The 15,676-nt window shown below is 48.9% G+C and overlaps 1 protein-coding gene across 5 annotated transcripts; it reads right to left on the bottom strand.

The window, feature by feature from the left end:
- Positions 1-1,643: 1,643 nt before the first annotated feature.
- LOC116530372 (amyloid-beta A4 precursor protein-binding family A member 2-like) lies at positions 1,644-8,043 on the bottom strand. 5 transcript variants are annotated; one of them, XM_032248458.1, is made up of 3 exons: positions 7,867-8,043; positions 6,272-6,400; positions 1,644-2,680 (listed from the first exon to the last, which is right to left on the bottom strand). In XM_032248458.1, the coding sequence occupies exon 3, from the start codon at positions 2,635-2,637 to the stop codon at positions 2,275-2,277; it is 363 nt and encodes a 120-aa protein (XP_032104349.1). In that variant the 5' UTR covers positions 2,638-2,680; positions 6,272-6,400; positions 7,867-8,043; the 3' UTR covers positions 1,644-2,274. The 5 variants fall into 5 exon arrangements, with proteins under 5 accessions (XP_032104349.1, XP_032104348.1, XP_032104346.1 ...); XM_032248457.1 differs by having other exon boundaries at positions 6,272-6,392; XM_032248455.1 differs by lacking the exon at positions 7,867-8,043 and adding an exon at positions 7,226-7,361 and having other exon boundaries at positions 6,272-6,392.
- Positions 8,044-15,676: the final 7,633 nt, after the last annotated feature.

Raw genomic sequence — 15,676 nt, 5'->3', positions numbered from 1 at the left:
ATACTCTCAATATTGCAGGAAGTGTATACCACCACTGTAAGATTGTTTCTAATGTCCACAAATGGAGAGCATATTACTCCAAATATTTCAGGAAGCGCACAACTCCTCTGTGATATATATATTCCCAATATCTAGGGGATGAGAGATGATATTACTCACAATGTGGCTGGCGCTGTACACCCGCCCTGTGATATTGTTCCTAATATCCAGGGAAGGAGAGCATGATATTACTGCCCATATGGTAACACTCTCAATATGGAAAGAGGTGTACACCACACTGTGATATTGTGACTAATGTCCACAAAAAAAATTATATTAATTATTGCATGGGGTGAAACCCCCCTGTGATTTCAATTCTAATAACAAGGGGGGCGAGCATGATATTTTTGTCAATATTGCAGAGGAAGAACTACAACTAGTGTTATTGTGCCTAATATCAAAGAAGAAACAGAATAACATTATATTCTCCCTATGATACGGTTCCTAGTATCATATTACTCCAAATTTTCTAAATAGCCGGTGTGGGTAATATCCAGTTCATAATATCAGGGGGGAGCGGGGTGATATTACTCACCATATGACTAACAGGCTGCAGGCAGCTCCCTAGCCATGGGGTTCATAATATCCGGGGGGGGCCGGGGTGATATTACTCGCCCTATGGCTAGGGGGCTGCAGGCAGCCATGGGGTTTGTAATATCCGGGGGGGCCAGGGTGACATTACTCACCCTGTGACATTAAACATATTACTCCTGATATATTACTCCTAATACATTCAGACTTTTTGTTTCATGAACTAAACATATTACTCCTAATACATTATGTTTAAGACCCTATGACATTATTCATAATATCTTAGAAAGATATTAAATATCAAAGCTGATTTTATATATAATGTATAAATAATGGTGTACATTATGTTTAAGACCCCATGACATTATTTATTACGTCTTAGAAAGATATTACTTTAATATCGAAGCTGGTGTCCACCACGTGTGTATACTCAGAAATGTTATGCATAATATTTTAAGCACTTTATTACTTCTAATATCACAGTGGGTGTATGATGTCAGCCTGTCTGGCCCATGGACAATCACTCGGCCTGCAGCTGGGGCCTGGCTAGGTTAGACAAGGGGCTGGGTGTATACCAGGGAGGGCGCCTGCCCATCTCCACAGCCATCCTCCTCCTGGGCACACTCACCAAAAGACACTCCTTAAAACAAAATAAAATGTATTATCAAATACTTCAGGGCAGGTGCAGTGGTTCATGCCTATAACCCCATCACTTTGGGAGGCTGAGACAGGTGGATCACGTGAGGTCAGGAGTTCAAGACCAGTCTGGTCAACATGGTGAAATCCCCACCTCTACTAAAAACACAAAAATTATGCCGGCGTGGTTGCATGCACCTGTAAACCTGGCTACTCAGGAGGCTAAGGCGGGAGAATTGCTTGAAGTCTGGAGGCAGAGGTTGCAGTGAGTCAAGGGCAACAGAGCAAGACTCCATCTCAAGAATGAATGAATGAATAAATAAATATTTCAAAATAAGTAAGTAGTATTTCAAACATACATAAATCTGTAGGAGCCCATATGCCAAACTCCTGGGTACCACTCTCTGGGGTTATCAGAACATACTCATATGTAGCGGTACTTGCTTCAGACTTTTTCTTGTTTCATGACTAAAACAAACTTATATATGAAATAAAGGCCCCAGAACCTCCACCCACAGGCTTATTCCTCTACCCATCCCTAGAGGTACCCACTCCTCTGAATTTAGAGTTTGTCACTCTTGTGCAACATTTTATCATTTTATAGTTCTGCTGCCTCATTGGCACTGGTGATGCTGGTCATGCTCAGGCTCCTCCTGATCTTGGCCACGATAGGGTCAATGTCTCCCTCCTGGTCCTCCAAATCTCTGTCCCATGCGTCAGGTGGTAGTGGGAGGCGCCGGTGTTCCCGCTGGCCTCTGTGGGGTAGCAGTCCTGGTAGCCCTCTTTGCTGGGACAGTAGTAGCCATCTTCTTCCTGGTCGTGGGACTCCAGGACAGAGGGCTCATCCTCTAGGATGGGCAGGTGGCCGCCCGGGTAGTCCTGGCTGCCCTCAGCACAGTGGCCATGGGGGTACAGGCCTGCCGAGTCCAGCCACTCCTCTCCTGTCCCAGAGTAGGACTTTCCTGCCCCAGGGAAGGTAGCAGAGGGGCCTGAGAGCAAGGGACCTCCTGGTACAGCCCCTGCAGATGCTGAAGCGAGGCGGTGAGAGTGACTGGGTGCCTTGCAGTTCTAATGGGGGCTGAGCTCTTCACTGGTCCAGTTACGAGGCATGTTGTGAAGATGCTCCTGGCACTTGTCGGTATCCACGGGGTGCGTGCCATGGACCAGGTACTCATCCCCGTTGCAATCCATGCCCTCCAGGTAGCTATTTTCCTTGGGGCTGTAGCAGATGTAGTAGGTGATGCCCTCCTCCTCCTTGGGGAGGCCCTCATTATGGTCCTCCTCCTCTGGGGTGTTGTTCACATAGTTGGACCTGGAGTCCCCATTGGGGCCATAGGCCTCCAAGGGCAGCTCCACATCTTCGCTCCGGGCCGTGGGGTACAGGGACCAGCCTCGCCCCATGGTCCAACACGCCACTCCCTGCGCTCTCATGCTTCCAGTGGGCCATGGCAGGCACTCATGCAGCCATCATCTCCTGGGGGCAGCCAGAGTGGGACGAACATTGGGAAGGACAGAGTCAGAACCTCACAAAGCCTGGCCACACACAGGGCCACTCCAGCCTGATGGCACTTCCCACCCCATTCTCCAACAGCAACTTGAAAAATGACAGCTGAAGGTTTTTACTGCAGCAATCTTTTAAAAAACTGAAAACGACCTAAGTACCCGTAAATAAAAGAATGATTAAATAAATGACGGCAGAGTTTGCATGATGCAAGAGTCGATTGCGTTTTTAAAGAGGCAGGGCAACACGCACTACAGTGAGGGATGTTAAAAGCCTGTTTTGGAGGGAAAATGGCAGGTGAGCTACAGTCAGCACACGTGTGTAGATCCCAGTTCCAGCTCCTACAAGATGTCTAGAGAATACACACACACTCCCCAACCCATACACGGACGCAAATGCACACAGAAAGGGGGAGCCTCCCAAAGGCTTCTCAGCCACGTCCTCCGGGGAGCGGAGGAAAAAGAAGTGGGGGCAGAGGGGGTTTGCACATTTTACTTTATTAAAGATGTTTGTACTGGTTGAGTCTTTTACCAAATCGCATTTTATTATTCATGAGCATTATAATCAAACCTACCTGTGCGCCTTTGAGGGTCTCCGCTTCTACCTGGGGGGATGTCAACACTGGGAGAAAACAGCCCATGGGGAAGGGCAGACACCAAGGGGAGGAAGCAGGACTTCCCACACCAGCCACCACTCTGGGAGTCAGGAGAGGTGGGAAACAGGCCAGTCTCCTCCAGGAAGGTGGCCACTGGGGCAGAGGTGCCAGCCTCCCAGGTGATGGGGACGTGAGCATGCCGTCAGGAAGCAGTGCTGACCCAAGGGAGAGCGGGACCAGGGGATGTGCCAGTCAGGACAGCCGGGGGCGCGCAGATGGGCACAATTTATTTGGGGAAAACTAAATCATCCCATTTCATTCAATGAGTAGTTTGCATGGCAGAGGTGTGTGGTATGTGTGTGAGATACAGTGTGTGTGGTGTGGTGGATAAGGAGTGTGTAGTGTGGGATGTGTGTGTGCGTGTTTGATGACGGGGTGTTGGGGAGGGTGTGGTGAGTGTGTGGAGTGTACTGTGTATAGTGTGTGGTATCTGGTGTTTGTGATGTGAATGGGATGTGCGTGTGGTATGTGTGGAGTGTGATGTAGTGTGGAAGGGTTCAGTGTGTATTTTTTGTGTCCATGGTGTAGTGTTTGTGGTGTGTGGTATGCATGAGATGTGTGTAGTGTGTGTGGTTGTATGAGGTGCATGTAGTGTGTGTGGTGCGTATGGGGTGCATGTGGTGTGCATTACACGTGTATGGTGTATGTATATATGATATTGTGTTGTGTGTGTCGTATCTGTGTAGTGTGAATAAGTTGTCTATGTGGAAGGCGGTGTGTTGTATGGGTGATGTAATATGTATGTGGAGTGCAGTGTGCTGTGTGTATGGAATTTATGAAGCGTGTGAGGTGTGTGGCATATAGGGGGGTGTGTGGGTATATACAAAATGTGCATGTAAGGCATCATGTGGTGTGTGTGGTATGTGTGGCATGTGTGTACAAGGTGTGTGTGGTGTGTATGGTGTGTGTGGTGTGTATGGGGTATATGTGGTGTGTAGTATGTGTGAAGAGTGCATGGTGTGTATGAAGTATGTGTATGGTGTGTGTGTGGTGCATATGGGTTAAGCGCCTGGTGTGTGTGAGGTGGACATGGTATATATGTGGTGCATGTGAGGTGGTTATGATATGCATGTGGTGTGTATGGGACATGTGTGTGAGGTTGGTATAATATATGTATGGTGTGTGTGAGGTGGACGTGGTATATGTGTGGTATGTGTGTGGTGTATATGGGTTGAATGTGTGGGGTGTGAGGTGGGCATGGTGTATGTGTGGTGTCTGGGGTGTGGGGTGGGTATAATATGTGTATGGTGTGTGTGTGAGGTGCGTATGATATGTGTGTGGTGTGTGTGATGTACATTAATTAAGTGTGTGGTGTGTCTGAGGTGGGCATGGTATATATGTGGTGTGTGTTATGTAAGGTGGATATGGTACGTGTGCGGTGTATCTGGGGTGTGTGTGGTGTGTGAGGTGGGTATCATATGTGTGTGGTGTATCTGGGGTGTGTGCAGTGTATCTGGGGTGTGTGCAGTGCATCTGGGGTGTGTCTGGTGTGTGAGGTGGGTATGATATGTGTGTGCTGTGTTTGTGGTGTATATGGGTTAAGTGTATGGGGTGTGTGAGGTGGGTATGATATGTGTGTGCTGTGTTTGTGGTGTATATGGGTTAAGTGTATGGGGTGTGTGAGGTGGGCATGGTATATATGTGGCGTGTAGTGTGTATGGGTTAAGTGTGTCTGGTGTGTGAGGTGGGTATGTGTATGGTGTGTGTAAAGTGGCGTGTGTGTGTGGGGGGTGTATATGGATTAAGTGTGGTGTGTGTGTGAGGTGGGCATGGTATATATGTGGCATGCGAGGTGAGTATGTGTATTGTGTGTGGTGTGTATGGGGTATGTATGTTAGGTGGGTATGATATATGTATGGTGTGTGTGAGGTGGGCATGGTATATGTGTGGTGTACATGGGTTAAGTGTGTGGTGTGTGAGGTGGTTATGATATGTGTGTTGTGTCTGGTGTGTAGGTGCTATGTGTGTGGTGTGTATGAGGTGGACATAGTGTATATGTGGTGTGTGAGGTGGGTATGTGTGTTGTGTGTGGTGTGTATGAAGTGTGTGTTTGAGGTGGGCATGGTATGTGTGTGGTGTGTGTGTGGTGTATATGAGTTAAATGTGTGGGGTGTGTGAGGTGAGCATGGTACATATGTGGTGTGGGGTATGAGAGGTGGGTATGATATGCATGTTGTGTGTGGTGGGTATGTGGTATGTGTGTGATGTGTGTGAGGTGGGCATGGTATGTGTGTGGTGTGTGTGATGTGGGTATGATATGTGTGTGGTGTGTGGTGTGTGGTGTATATGGGTTTAGTGTGTGGGGTGTGTGAGGTAGGCATGATGTGTGTTGTCTGTGGTATGTATGGGGTACATGTGTGGTGTGTGTGAGGTGGGCATGGCATGTGTGTAGTGTGTATGAGGTATGATATGTGTGTTGTGTGTGGTGTGTATGGGGTACGTGTGTGGTGTGTGTGAGGTGGGCATGGCATGTGTGAGGTGGGTATGATATGTGTGTTGTGTGTATGGTGTATGGGTGTGGTGTATGTGAGGTGGGCGTGGCATGTGTGTAGTGTGTGTAAGGTGGGCATGATATGTATGTTGTGTATGGGGTATGTGTGTGGTGTATGTGAGGTGGGCATGGCATGTGTGTAGTGTGTATGAGGTGGGTATGATATGCGTGTTGTGTGTATGGTGTATGTGTGTGGTATATGTGAGGTGGGTATGGCATGTGTGGTGTGTGTGAGAGGTGGGTATGAAATACATGTTTTGTGTGGCGTTTATGGGGTATGTGTGTGGTGTGTGTGACGTGCGTGAGGTGGGTATGGTATGTGTGCGGTGTGTGTGGTGTATATGGGTTAAGTATGTGGGGTGTGTGAGGTGGGCATGGTATGTGTGTGGGGCATATACATATGCACACACATGCATACCTGTGCACTGCTGATGACAGGCATGCCAGCAGCCCAAGACACGCAGCAGTAACCAGCTCAGCCAAGGCAGGGCTCCGGGCAGGAGTGGCCAGGCCCCTGGCAGCTCAGGATCCTGGATACACTAAGAGCCTAGGAGGAGAGAACAAGCTGTGTCACCACCTCCACCCAAGTTCATCACTAACATGAACCTATAAGCTGCACTGAAATGGTTCCATTTGTGATTAGAACCAGAAACACTCCAGATGAGCTCAGCACAGCCAAGTCGGAGGAACTGTCCTCAATGTTCTCCTTCACCATCTGCAGCCAGATCTACCACCAGCAGCCTTGCCAGGCAGTGCCTGCCTTGGGGAAGGGGCCCGGCCCAGGGGCAGGTCCCCGTCATGCCCCCAACCCGGTGCCTGCAGCCCAAGGGCAACGAGGTATGGGGTCTTTAATTGAGAAGTTTTTCTCTCTGGGCCTTATTACAAAGAGAAAGGGAAGAGGGCGAAGATCCAGGCTCGGGTTCTCCGGGAACAGCGAACCCAGAGGCTACCCCAATCCAGTTGCCGCCCGGCTTGATGCCAGCGCCAAGCAAGGATGGGGGAACGCACCAGCGGCCCGCCTAGCCCGGCCGCGGGACCCGAGTACACCACCACCTCCCTGCCGACCCCCAGACCGCGCCTCTAGACGGCGCCGGGTGGCCATTCGCCGCGAGCCGCCCCCGCCCAACCCGGGGATGCAAGAGCGCCGCCTAGTACCCGCTGCAGCCACCCACCGGTCGTGGGAGAGGGAAGTGGGCAGGTAGGAGAGGAGTGGGGCCGCTGGGCTGCACCCCCAGATCCCAGCAACAGCGGCCCCGCCGAATCCACACGGCAGCGCTCGGGAGCACTGGGGCCGCAACCACCTGCCGCCCCCACGCATCCGGGTCCCTGCAGCGCCGCGGGAGGCCCCAGGCTGCCGGGACCCCCAGCTTACCTGGCCAGGGCGCAGGGCTGCATCAGCGTGCTGCCGTTCCCACCTGGCCGCCGCCCGCTCGGTCAGCAAAGCCGAGCTCGTCAGCGAGCCCACGCCCAGCTGCGCACACCCAACCCGGCGCCTGCAGCCCAGGGGCAACGCGGTGTGGGGTTTTTAATTGAGAAAGTTTTCCCTCTGAGCCTTAAAAGGAAAGGGAAGTGGGACGACGTCCGGGCTCGGGTTCTCCAGCCACTGAACGCAGCAGCGACCCGGCCAGCCCGGTGGGACCCGAGCGGGCGTCCTCCCTCCCCCACCGCTACCCCCCACCCCCACCCCCACCAGACAGCGCCTGGAGCTGGCACCAAGTGGCCTGTCGCTCCGGTGACCCCACGCGGGATGGGAGAGCCGCCGCCTGGTCCCCGCTGCACCCGCCCGCGGGTCGTGGGAGGAGGAAGTGGCCGTAGGAGAGGAGTGGGGCCGCCGGGCTGCACCCCTAGATCCCAGCAACAGCCGCCCCACAACCCCACGGCGTCCAGAGGGCAGCGCTCGGAGCACTCGGGCCGCAACCTCCGCGACGCCCCGGACTTGTCCGGGTCCCTGCGGCGCCGCGCGAGGCCGCAGGCTGCCACCGGCGAGTTAGGCAGGCCGCGTCCGAGGCTTACCTGGCCAGGGCGGGGCGGGGGGAGAGGGGCTGCTTCAGTGCGCTGCGGTCCCGCAGAGTCCGCCTGCTCCGTCTGCGAAGCCGAGCTCCTCAGCGAGCCTGCGCGGAGCCGCACACACCCTCTGCCGCGGAGTAGCCCCGGGCACGTCCCAGAAGCGGCGTCCGGCGGGCGCGCCGCGCAGCCTCTACCGGGCGCACGCGCACTCACCTGGGCCTGTGGGACACGCGCCCCCGAACCTTCCCCTTCGCCTCACCCTCTCTTGGGTCACTGGGGCGTGAAACGCTTCTCGGCCACACGGCGCGGCGGAAAAAGATGAAATACAAAGATGATGCATCGGAGCCGGGCGTGCACGAGGCCCTGCGCCCCCTGGCCCTGGCGCTGGTACAGTCGGCAGGGCGGGCGGGTGCACCCGGACCCGGGTGCGCAGGGCTGGTCTCCCGGACCGGGGCTGGAGCTCAGACACTGGCAGTCGCGGCACCCCCAAATGCCCCGGGACCTAGGGAGCACCCAGATTCCCGAGGGACGTCCTGGCCCTGCTGGCTGGGGAGCTGCAGGGGTCTTGTCCCACGGGTAGAGCCGGTGAACACGGGGCTCCCACAGGGCCACGGCTGCTGCACTGCGCCCTGCTCGCTCTTCCCCCACACCACCGCAGTTTTAAGAGGCGACCCTAGAGCAAGGAACCCTCGGGGATCGCCGCCTCCGAAAGCCCTAGCAGGAGAGGCCCTAGGCGCATGCAAGACTCCAAGTCTTCCCTATGGTCCCTTCTAAGCACCCCAGGACTCCGTTTCTGATACCCTGTGCTGCTTTAGCACCCTAGGGCCTCACTCCAGGCCATTCTCTCCTTGCTGTCCTGAATGGAGAGGACCCTGACCTCCGTAGGGCCCTGGGGCTCCCTCACACTCACACACACACACATCCCCAGGGGGGCCAGTCTTTGCCCCCACAGCGTGAGAAATTCCCTGGAGGCCCTGGAAGGTCGTGCTGGAAAGTCTGGTGTCACCTTCCGCCCTCTGGCCCTTTCCTAGAGTCCCAGGCAGATGTGGTAAGCCGTGGGAGTTGCACAGGGTGCTTTGTCTGGGCGGATCCGGGGCTCAGGTGCCTCCCTCCCTGAGTGATTTGCCCTCTTCTATCTTTGTAGCTGGATTAGGTGAAGCTGTGTGCAAAGTGGGGGGTAAAGGAGGACAGGGGACCTAGAGGGTGAGGAGAGCCCATCTTCCTGCTGCCTTGAGGGCCTGAGCTGAGACCCTGAGAAGTGGCTGGGGGAAGCCGAATCCTGAGCTGCACTAGGGTTAGATATAGTGTGGACTTGGCCTCTCCACACTGTGCCCCCGCCAGACACTCACAAATCCCCAGGGCCAGAGCTGCCAGTGGGGGCTGCTCCTGGTCGGGCAGGTTTGTAGCCACAGGGCCAAAAGCAGAGCTGGGGCAAGGCAGTGAGGTTCATGACCCCCTCCCCACTACCTTCACTGCTTACTCTCCAGCTGGATAGACATTCTGCTTACCTGGCCAACACAAAGTTCATCTGGCCTCCTGGGGCCCAGCCTTTCTCCAATGCCAATGGTGGGAAGCAACAATTATGAAGCAATCATTCCAAGAGGATAAATTAAGTCATCTTCTTGCCTGACCGTTATGTGGTCACATCCCATAGGAAACCAGACAGCTGTGCCTGAAGCTGATCCACACCATCCCCCCACCTCCTCAAACCCCCACCCCCACCTATGTGAATATGTGAGGGTGGGCAAGTTGCATGCTGTTCCTTCAACAGCCTCCCTTGAGATCTTCCCGTCGGCAGGGTCTGGGCTAGTCACTGGAAATTAAACGCCATGCCAGCACTTGGGAGTGAGTGGCTGATGTCCACAGTCCACAGGATGAAAGGTACAGGCCTAGGGTCAGGTGGCTCCCACCTGTAATCCCAATGCTTTGGAAGCTGAAGCAGGAGGTTCACTTGAGTCCAGCAGTTCAAGTCTGCAGTGAGCTATGATCATGCCACTTGCACTCCAGCCTTGGTGACAGAACAAGACCTTATCACTTTAAAAATGGAATAAATTAAATAAATTTTAAAATAAAGGTACAGTCCTGCCCCCGGCCTCACTCAGGACCTAAATCTGGTAGGCTTGAGCCAACTGCCAGTATTCAGAGAATTTTTAAAGAATCATTAGGACAAATAGCTAATGCATGTGGGACTTAAAATCTAGATGACGGGTTGATAGGTGCAGCAAACCATCATGGCACACATATCCCCCATGTAACAAACCTACATGTTCTATACTTGCATCCAGGAACTTAAAGTAAAATTTTAAATAAGAAAAAAAGAATCAGGCTGGGCAAGGTGGCTCATGCCTGTAGTCCCAGCACTTTGGGAGGCTGAGGCAGGCAGATCATGAGATCAGGAATTCGAGACCAACTGGCCAACATGGTGAAACCCTGTTTCTACTAAAATACAAAAATTAGCCAGGCGTGGTGGCAGGTACCTGTAATCCCAGTTACTCAGAAGGCTGAGGAAGGAGAACTGCTTGAACCCGGGAGGTGGAGGTTGCAGTGAGCCAGGTTCGCACCATTGCACTCCAACCTGGGCAGCAGAGTGAGACTCAACCTTGGAAAAAAAAAAAGTGGGGGGGGAGACGGAATACAAGAGAGTTGCTTCCTGTCTTTCTTGCTCTCTGCCATGTGAGAATACAAGATGGCCCTTTGTGAACCAGGAGGTGGGCCCGCCCCAAAAACCAACCATGCTGACACCCTGATTTTGGCCATCTATCCTCCAGAACTGGGAGAAATCAGTGTTTGTTGTTTAAGCCACCCAGTCTGTGGCATTTTGTTAGAGCACCCCAAACTAAGACACTGCCCCAATCGTAAAGATATCCCCCTACATTTCCTTCTAAATGCTTTCGATTTTTTTTTTTTTTTTTTCGAGACAGAGTCTCACTCTGTCACCCAGGCTGCAGTGCAGTGGCACGATCTTGGCTCAGTGCAGACTCTGCTCCCAGCTTCAAGAGATTCTCTCGCCTCACTCTCCCGAGTAGCTGGGACTACAGGTGCACGCCACCACACCCGGTGAATTTTTGCATTGTTAGTAGAGGTGAACGCCACATTAAATTTATCTACTATAAAGTTTATTCAACCAGCAAAATGATGGATTTAATTAAATCCAAAAAGTAAGAGATTTAAATATGCATTAGAAAAACCAGGTTTTAAATGGTATAAGGTTTGAAATTATGAGAGGCACATTTTATTTAAAGCAGACCTACAAGAAGATAGTCAAGCCTCATATAGGCTGAAGCTTTCTAAAAAAAGACCCTACATAATTTAAACAAGGTTGGTGAGTTCATTTACAATGTAAGTGCACTAACCCCCTTCCTAAAACGGATTCCATAGAATTAATAAACCATAAAATATGTATTATATATTTTATTTCCTGTGTTTATGGCATACTAAAAGAACAACAGAAACATTGTTGCTATTGAATGTTTCCAATACTGTTCTGCTCCTCTTAGGTAAATATGACAAGAATCAGAGCCTTATATTATAATAAGACATTTTCCCACCAGTCTAGTTCACAATAGCACACTTTGTTCATTGTGCTCCTGTGGTCATGGAATGTAGACTTGTGTCCTTTAATTCACCCGCACTGTACTCTAAGAATGCAAAATATGTGTATCACCAGCATTCTTTCCTTCCAGGACCTGCCAGACATTATTATAACTGAATTTAATTATAATCAAAACTCTATCCTATTCTTTGCAACTTTATTTCCATACATATAATAATATCACAATATACATATAATTGTTTGGGACTTTGAAGGGGATCCAGTAAACAATATTACTCTTCCCATCTGGTTCTGAATCAACTGAGAAATAAGACGAGTCAGCAGATGGATGTCAAAATGTCACCTTTACTAATAACCAAGCATGGACTTCCTAATACAGAAGCACAGAGTCAGACAGACAGATAGACGTATTCCCCATAAGTGGCAGCACTGGCCAACAACAGAGGCTTCCCAACAAGGGGCAGAGTCTGCCCTCGAAAAGTCCACTCACTCCCGAGAGGAAAGGGATAGAACACATGTACTCAGTTTCTCCTAAAATCACCAATCAGGTAAGCCACTCCACCTCCTGTGGAGAAGAGAAAGGTCGGGAGTATTATGTTATTACAATTCCCTTCAAAAAGAAGGAAACATCAGGAATATGAAGGAGTTATTTCTCACCCTACCACACCCCTAACAATATCCAGCATTTTATTCTCTTAACTCATGAAGTCTAGGCCTAACCAGGAATACCATAATTAAAACAGTTCTACTTCCAGTCTCATGTTGGGGCTCCCCCAGTACCCATCACCGCTCTTTTGACAGGCTCTTGGAACTGTTGGGCCATTTTGATTTTGCCTGTAGATGGTTCTAAAATGGTTAGATCCAAAGCTGAAAATTCATTCCCTATTCTTTTCTCCTTGCCACAATGTGTTCAGTTACATAGTCCAACATAACTTATCAAAGGTTCTTCAATGAGATTAAATCACATCATTAAGATACAATAACAAAATGGAGAGTCAAATGTTGTTATGCATATGAGCTACTTTGTAAACTACTGTTAAGAAAGATTAGAGACCCTCAACTCTTTTTTTTATTATTATACTTTAAGTTCTGTGGTACATATGCAGAATGTGCAAGTTGGTTACATAAACACTTGCCATGGTGGTTTGCTGCATCCATCAGCCTGTCATCTACATTAGGTATTTCTCCTAATGCTATTCCTCCCCTAGCCCACCACCCCCCAGAAGGCCCCTGTGTGTCATGTTCCCCTCCCTGTGTCCATGTATTCTCATTGTTCAATTCTCACATATGAGTAAGAACATGTGGTGTTTGGTTTTCTGTTCTTGTATTAGTTTGCCAATAATTATCGTTTCCAGTTTCATCCATGTACCTGCAAAGGACATGAACGAGTGCTTTTTATGACTGCATAGTATTCCATGTGCCACATTTTCTTTATCCAGTCTATCGTTGATGGGCATTTGGGTTGGTTCCAAGTATTTGCTATTGCGAACAGTGCCACAATAAACGTAAGTGTGTATGTGTCTTTATAGTAGGATGATTTATAATCCTTTGGGTATATACCCAGTAATGGGATTGCTAGGCCAAATGGTATTTCTGGTTCTAGATCCTTGAGGAATCACCACCCTGTCTTCCACAGTGGTTGAACTAATTTACGCTCCCACCAACAGTGTAAAAGTGTTCCTGTTTCTCCACATCCTCTCCAGCATCTGTTGCTTCCTGACTTTTTAATGTTTGCCACTCTAACTGGTGTGAGATAGTACCTCCTTGTGGCTTTGATGTGCATTTCTCTAATGACCAGTGACGATGAGATTTTTTTCATATATTTGTTGGCTGCACAAATGTCTTCTTTTGAAAAGTGTCTGTTCATATCCTTTGCCCACTTTCTGATGGGGTTGTTTTATTCTTGTAAATTTGTTTAAGTTCTTTGTAGATTCTGGATAGCCCTTTGTCAGATGGATAGATTGCAAAAATTTTCTCACATTCGCTCGGGGGTCGTAAAACTAGTTAGCATGCCAGAGTCTCATTTGTTATCAGAATTAACCAGACAAATCACTCCACCAACCAAGAAGGGCCATGTGCCACCACCACCCACGGAATTGAGAAAAAGCTATCAATCTGTCAATCCTGTCCAAGTCCAGGCCAGAACCCTAAACTCTTTAAATAGGAAACCCAAGGAGTCATGGTTGGCTTTTTATTTTATCTCTCTGCATTTGTGATAAATAAAAAATAGAAACAAACAAACATGATCCTCTTCCAGTTTAACAAAGAAAATTCATAAGTATATACTGTCTATCTTTCAGAAAACAGAGATCAATTTAAATATTACCATGGCCATGAATTAAGACAACCAATAAAAATTACATTTTAGAGTTCAAGGTTAGTTTTGGAAGACTTAGCAACAATTTCTGAAGTCCATTCTTCGACAATTCTTTGTTAGAAATAATATGTGCAAGGACAAATTTTATGTTACAGAATAACGTATTTATCTGCAGTTACAGGAGTAAAGTCATGAGTGTTTTTATTTTCTTGCCGGTATTTCTTCAGCTAAGGGGTGGGGGCATGTCATTTTCAAGTCAAGGTGCTAAAGTTCAATTCATTAGCACTGAGACAGAATTTTTAAAGCCTGAGAAAGTCCAAATATACCATCTGAAAAAGATGAGGCAGAATAAGATTTTTAGCAAATGGTATATGGGGTGCCAGGGAGCCAGAGATCACCTTTAACCCTCCTTTTAGCTCTTAGTGGGCTCTTTAGCTGGATTTAGAAACCAAATTGACACTAAGCAGATTAATAAAAGTATACAAATTGTATTAGTTTTACATATACATGAGGATCTTTACAAAAGAGTGCTCAAAGCAATGAGTTTTGTATTATTTTAGACAAAGAGCAGTGATTTTAAGAAGAAATGACAGGACAAAGAAAACCTGGCCAGGGACAGTAAAATGTACCAAATATATGGGGGGGACCAGGGGGTGAAGCAGGTGGAAGGTGGGTTACTTTGTTCAGTATGTTTAATTAGGTTTATTGTAGTCTTAAACTCTCTGGTGATAAGGGCTATTTTTTCACCCTGGAATGAAGGAAGTATCACTCCCAGTGGAATCTTTATGGCTCGATGTAAGAGATAGGTCAGCTCTGAGACTACAACTTTTTCAATGTTTTTAACTCAAAATAAATATTTGGGAGGCTGAGACGAGCAGATCACAAGGTCAGAAGTTCAAGACCAGCCTGGCCAACATGGTGAAACCCGTCTTTCCTAAAGATACAAAAAATTAGCCAGGCGTGGTGGCATGCACCTGTAATACCAGCTACTCAGGAGGCTGAGGCAGAAGAATTGCTTGAACCTGGGAGGCGGAGGTTACAGTAAGCCAAGATCGCACCACTGGACTCCAGCCTGGGTGACAGGGCAAGACTCCATCTCAAAGTAATAATAATAATAATCGATATACCAGTCTGGCACATTTGGGGATGGCACATCTTTCACTCCTTCAAGGGGCATGTAAGTTTTCACACCTATACTATAAAGTGTATACATATGAAACCTATCAACGTCATTTAAGTAGTCATTCATCTCTAATAGTATAGATGTCAAATAACTAACAAAGTCATCAAACACACCTTCTCTTCCAGAGTGGCCTGCCAGATCAGATGATCCTACCTGGACCAGCTCCTCTTCAAACACTATGAGATGTTTTCTGTTACTTGTTATTTGATTCAATGACAAACATCATTACCAGCCGAGCAACAGAATGAGGTATGATGTAATTTCCATGATATTGTCCCATTGATTTAGACAAATGCTTCATTAATTAACCTCTAATGGTAGCTAACAAGGTGCAATGAATCACAGGTAAGCATTTATCCTCCAGTAGGCCCTAGTAATTCCTCAGGTCAAACCTCAGTTTCTTCTTAGACAAACCCCAGGCTTCTCAGGAGTATAGCTCACTGACTTGTTTTGCCCAGACTGTGACCTAAGCCCCAGCATGTCCATTGAGCACAGCCTTCTAAGAAACATCTTAAACAGTGCTCTCTGCCCTTCCCTTCCTTTTCTGGGCCTCCAAGAGACGTTCTAGGTACAAGAAACGCATCCCAAAGTAAAGATGATGGGAATGGCCTACTGCCTAGACACTACTTTGACCTAACATCAAATCATACCTAGAGGGAATCTAGAGCTGCAAGGAGTGTCAGTGATAAGGTACGTACATCTAAATGCAGATAGAGAAAATGAGAGATTGAGAGACATGGAGAAAACAGGGGAGTTCAATCAG

This window comes from Sapajus apella, unplaced genomic scaffold (genome assembly GCF_009761245.1).
Source record: "Sapajus apella isolate SASKATOON/1434 unplaced genomic scaffold, GSC_monkey_1.0 scaffold66, whole genome shotgun sequence".
Lineage (NCBI taxonomy): Eukaryota > Metazoa > Chordata > Mammalia > Primates > Cebidae > Sapajus > Sapajus apella.
Note: the sequence above shows the minus strand (reverse complement) of the source record. Positions and strands in the feature narration are given on the sequence as shown.

What these genes read in the sequence shown, in the direction of transcription:
- LOC116530372 (XM_032248458.1), bottom strand. Translation starts at nt 2,637, where the DNA reads ATGAGAGCGCAGGGAGTGGCGTGTTGGACCATGGGGCGAGGCTGGTCC.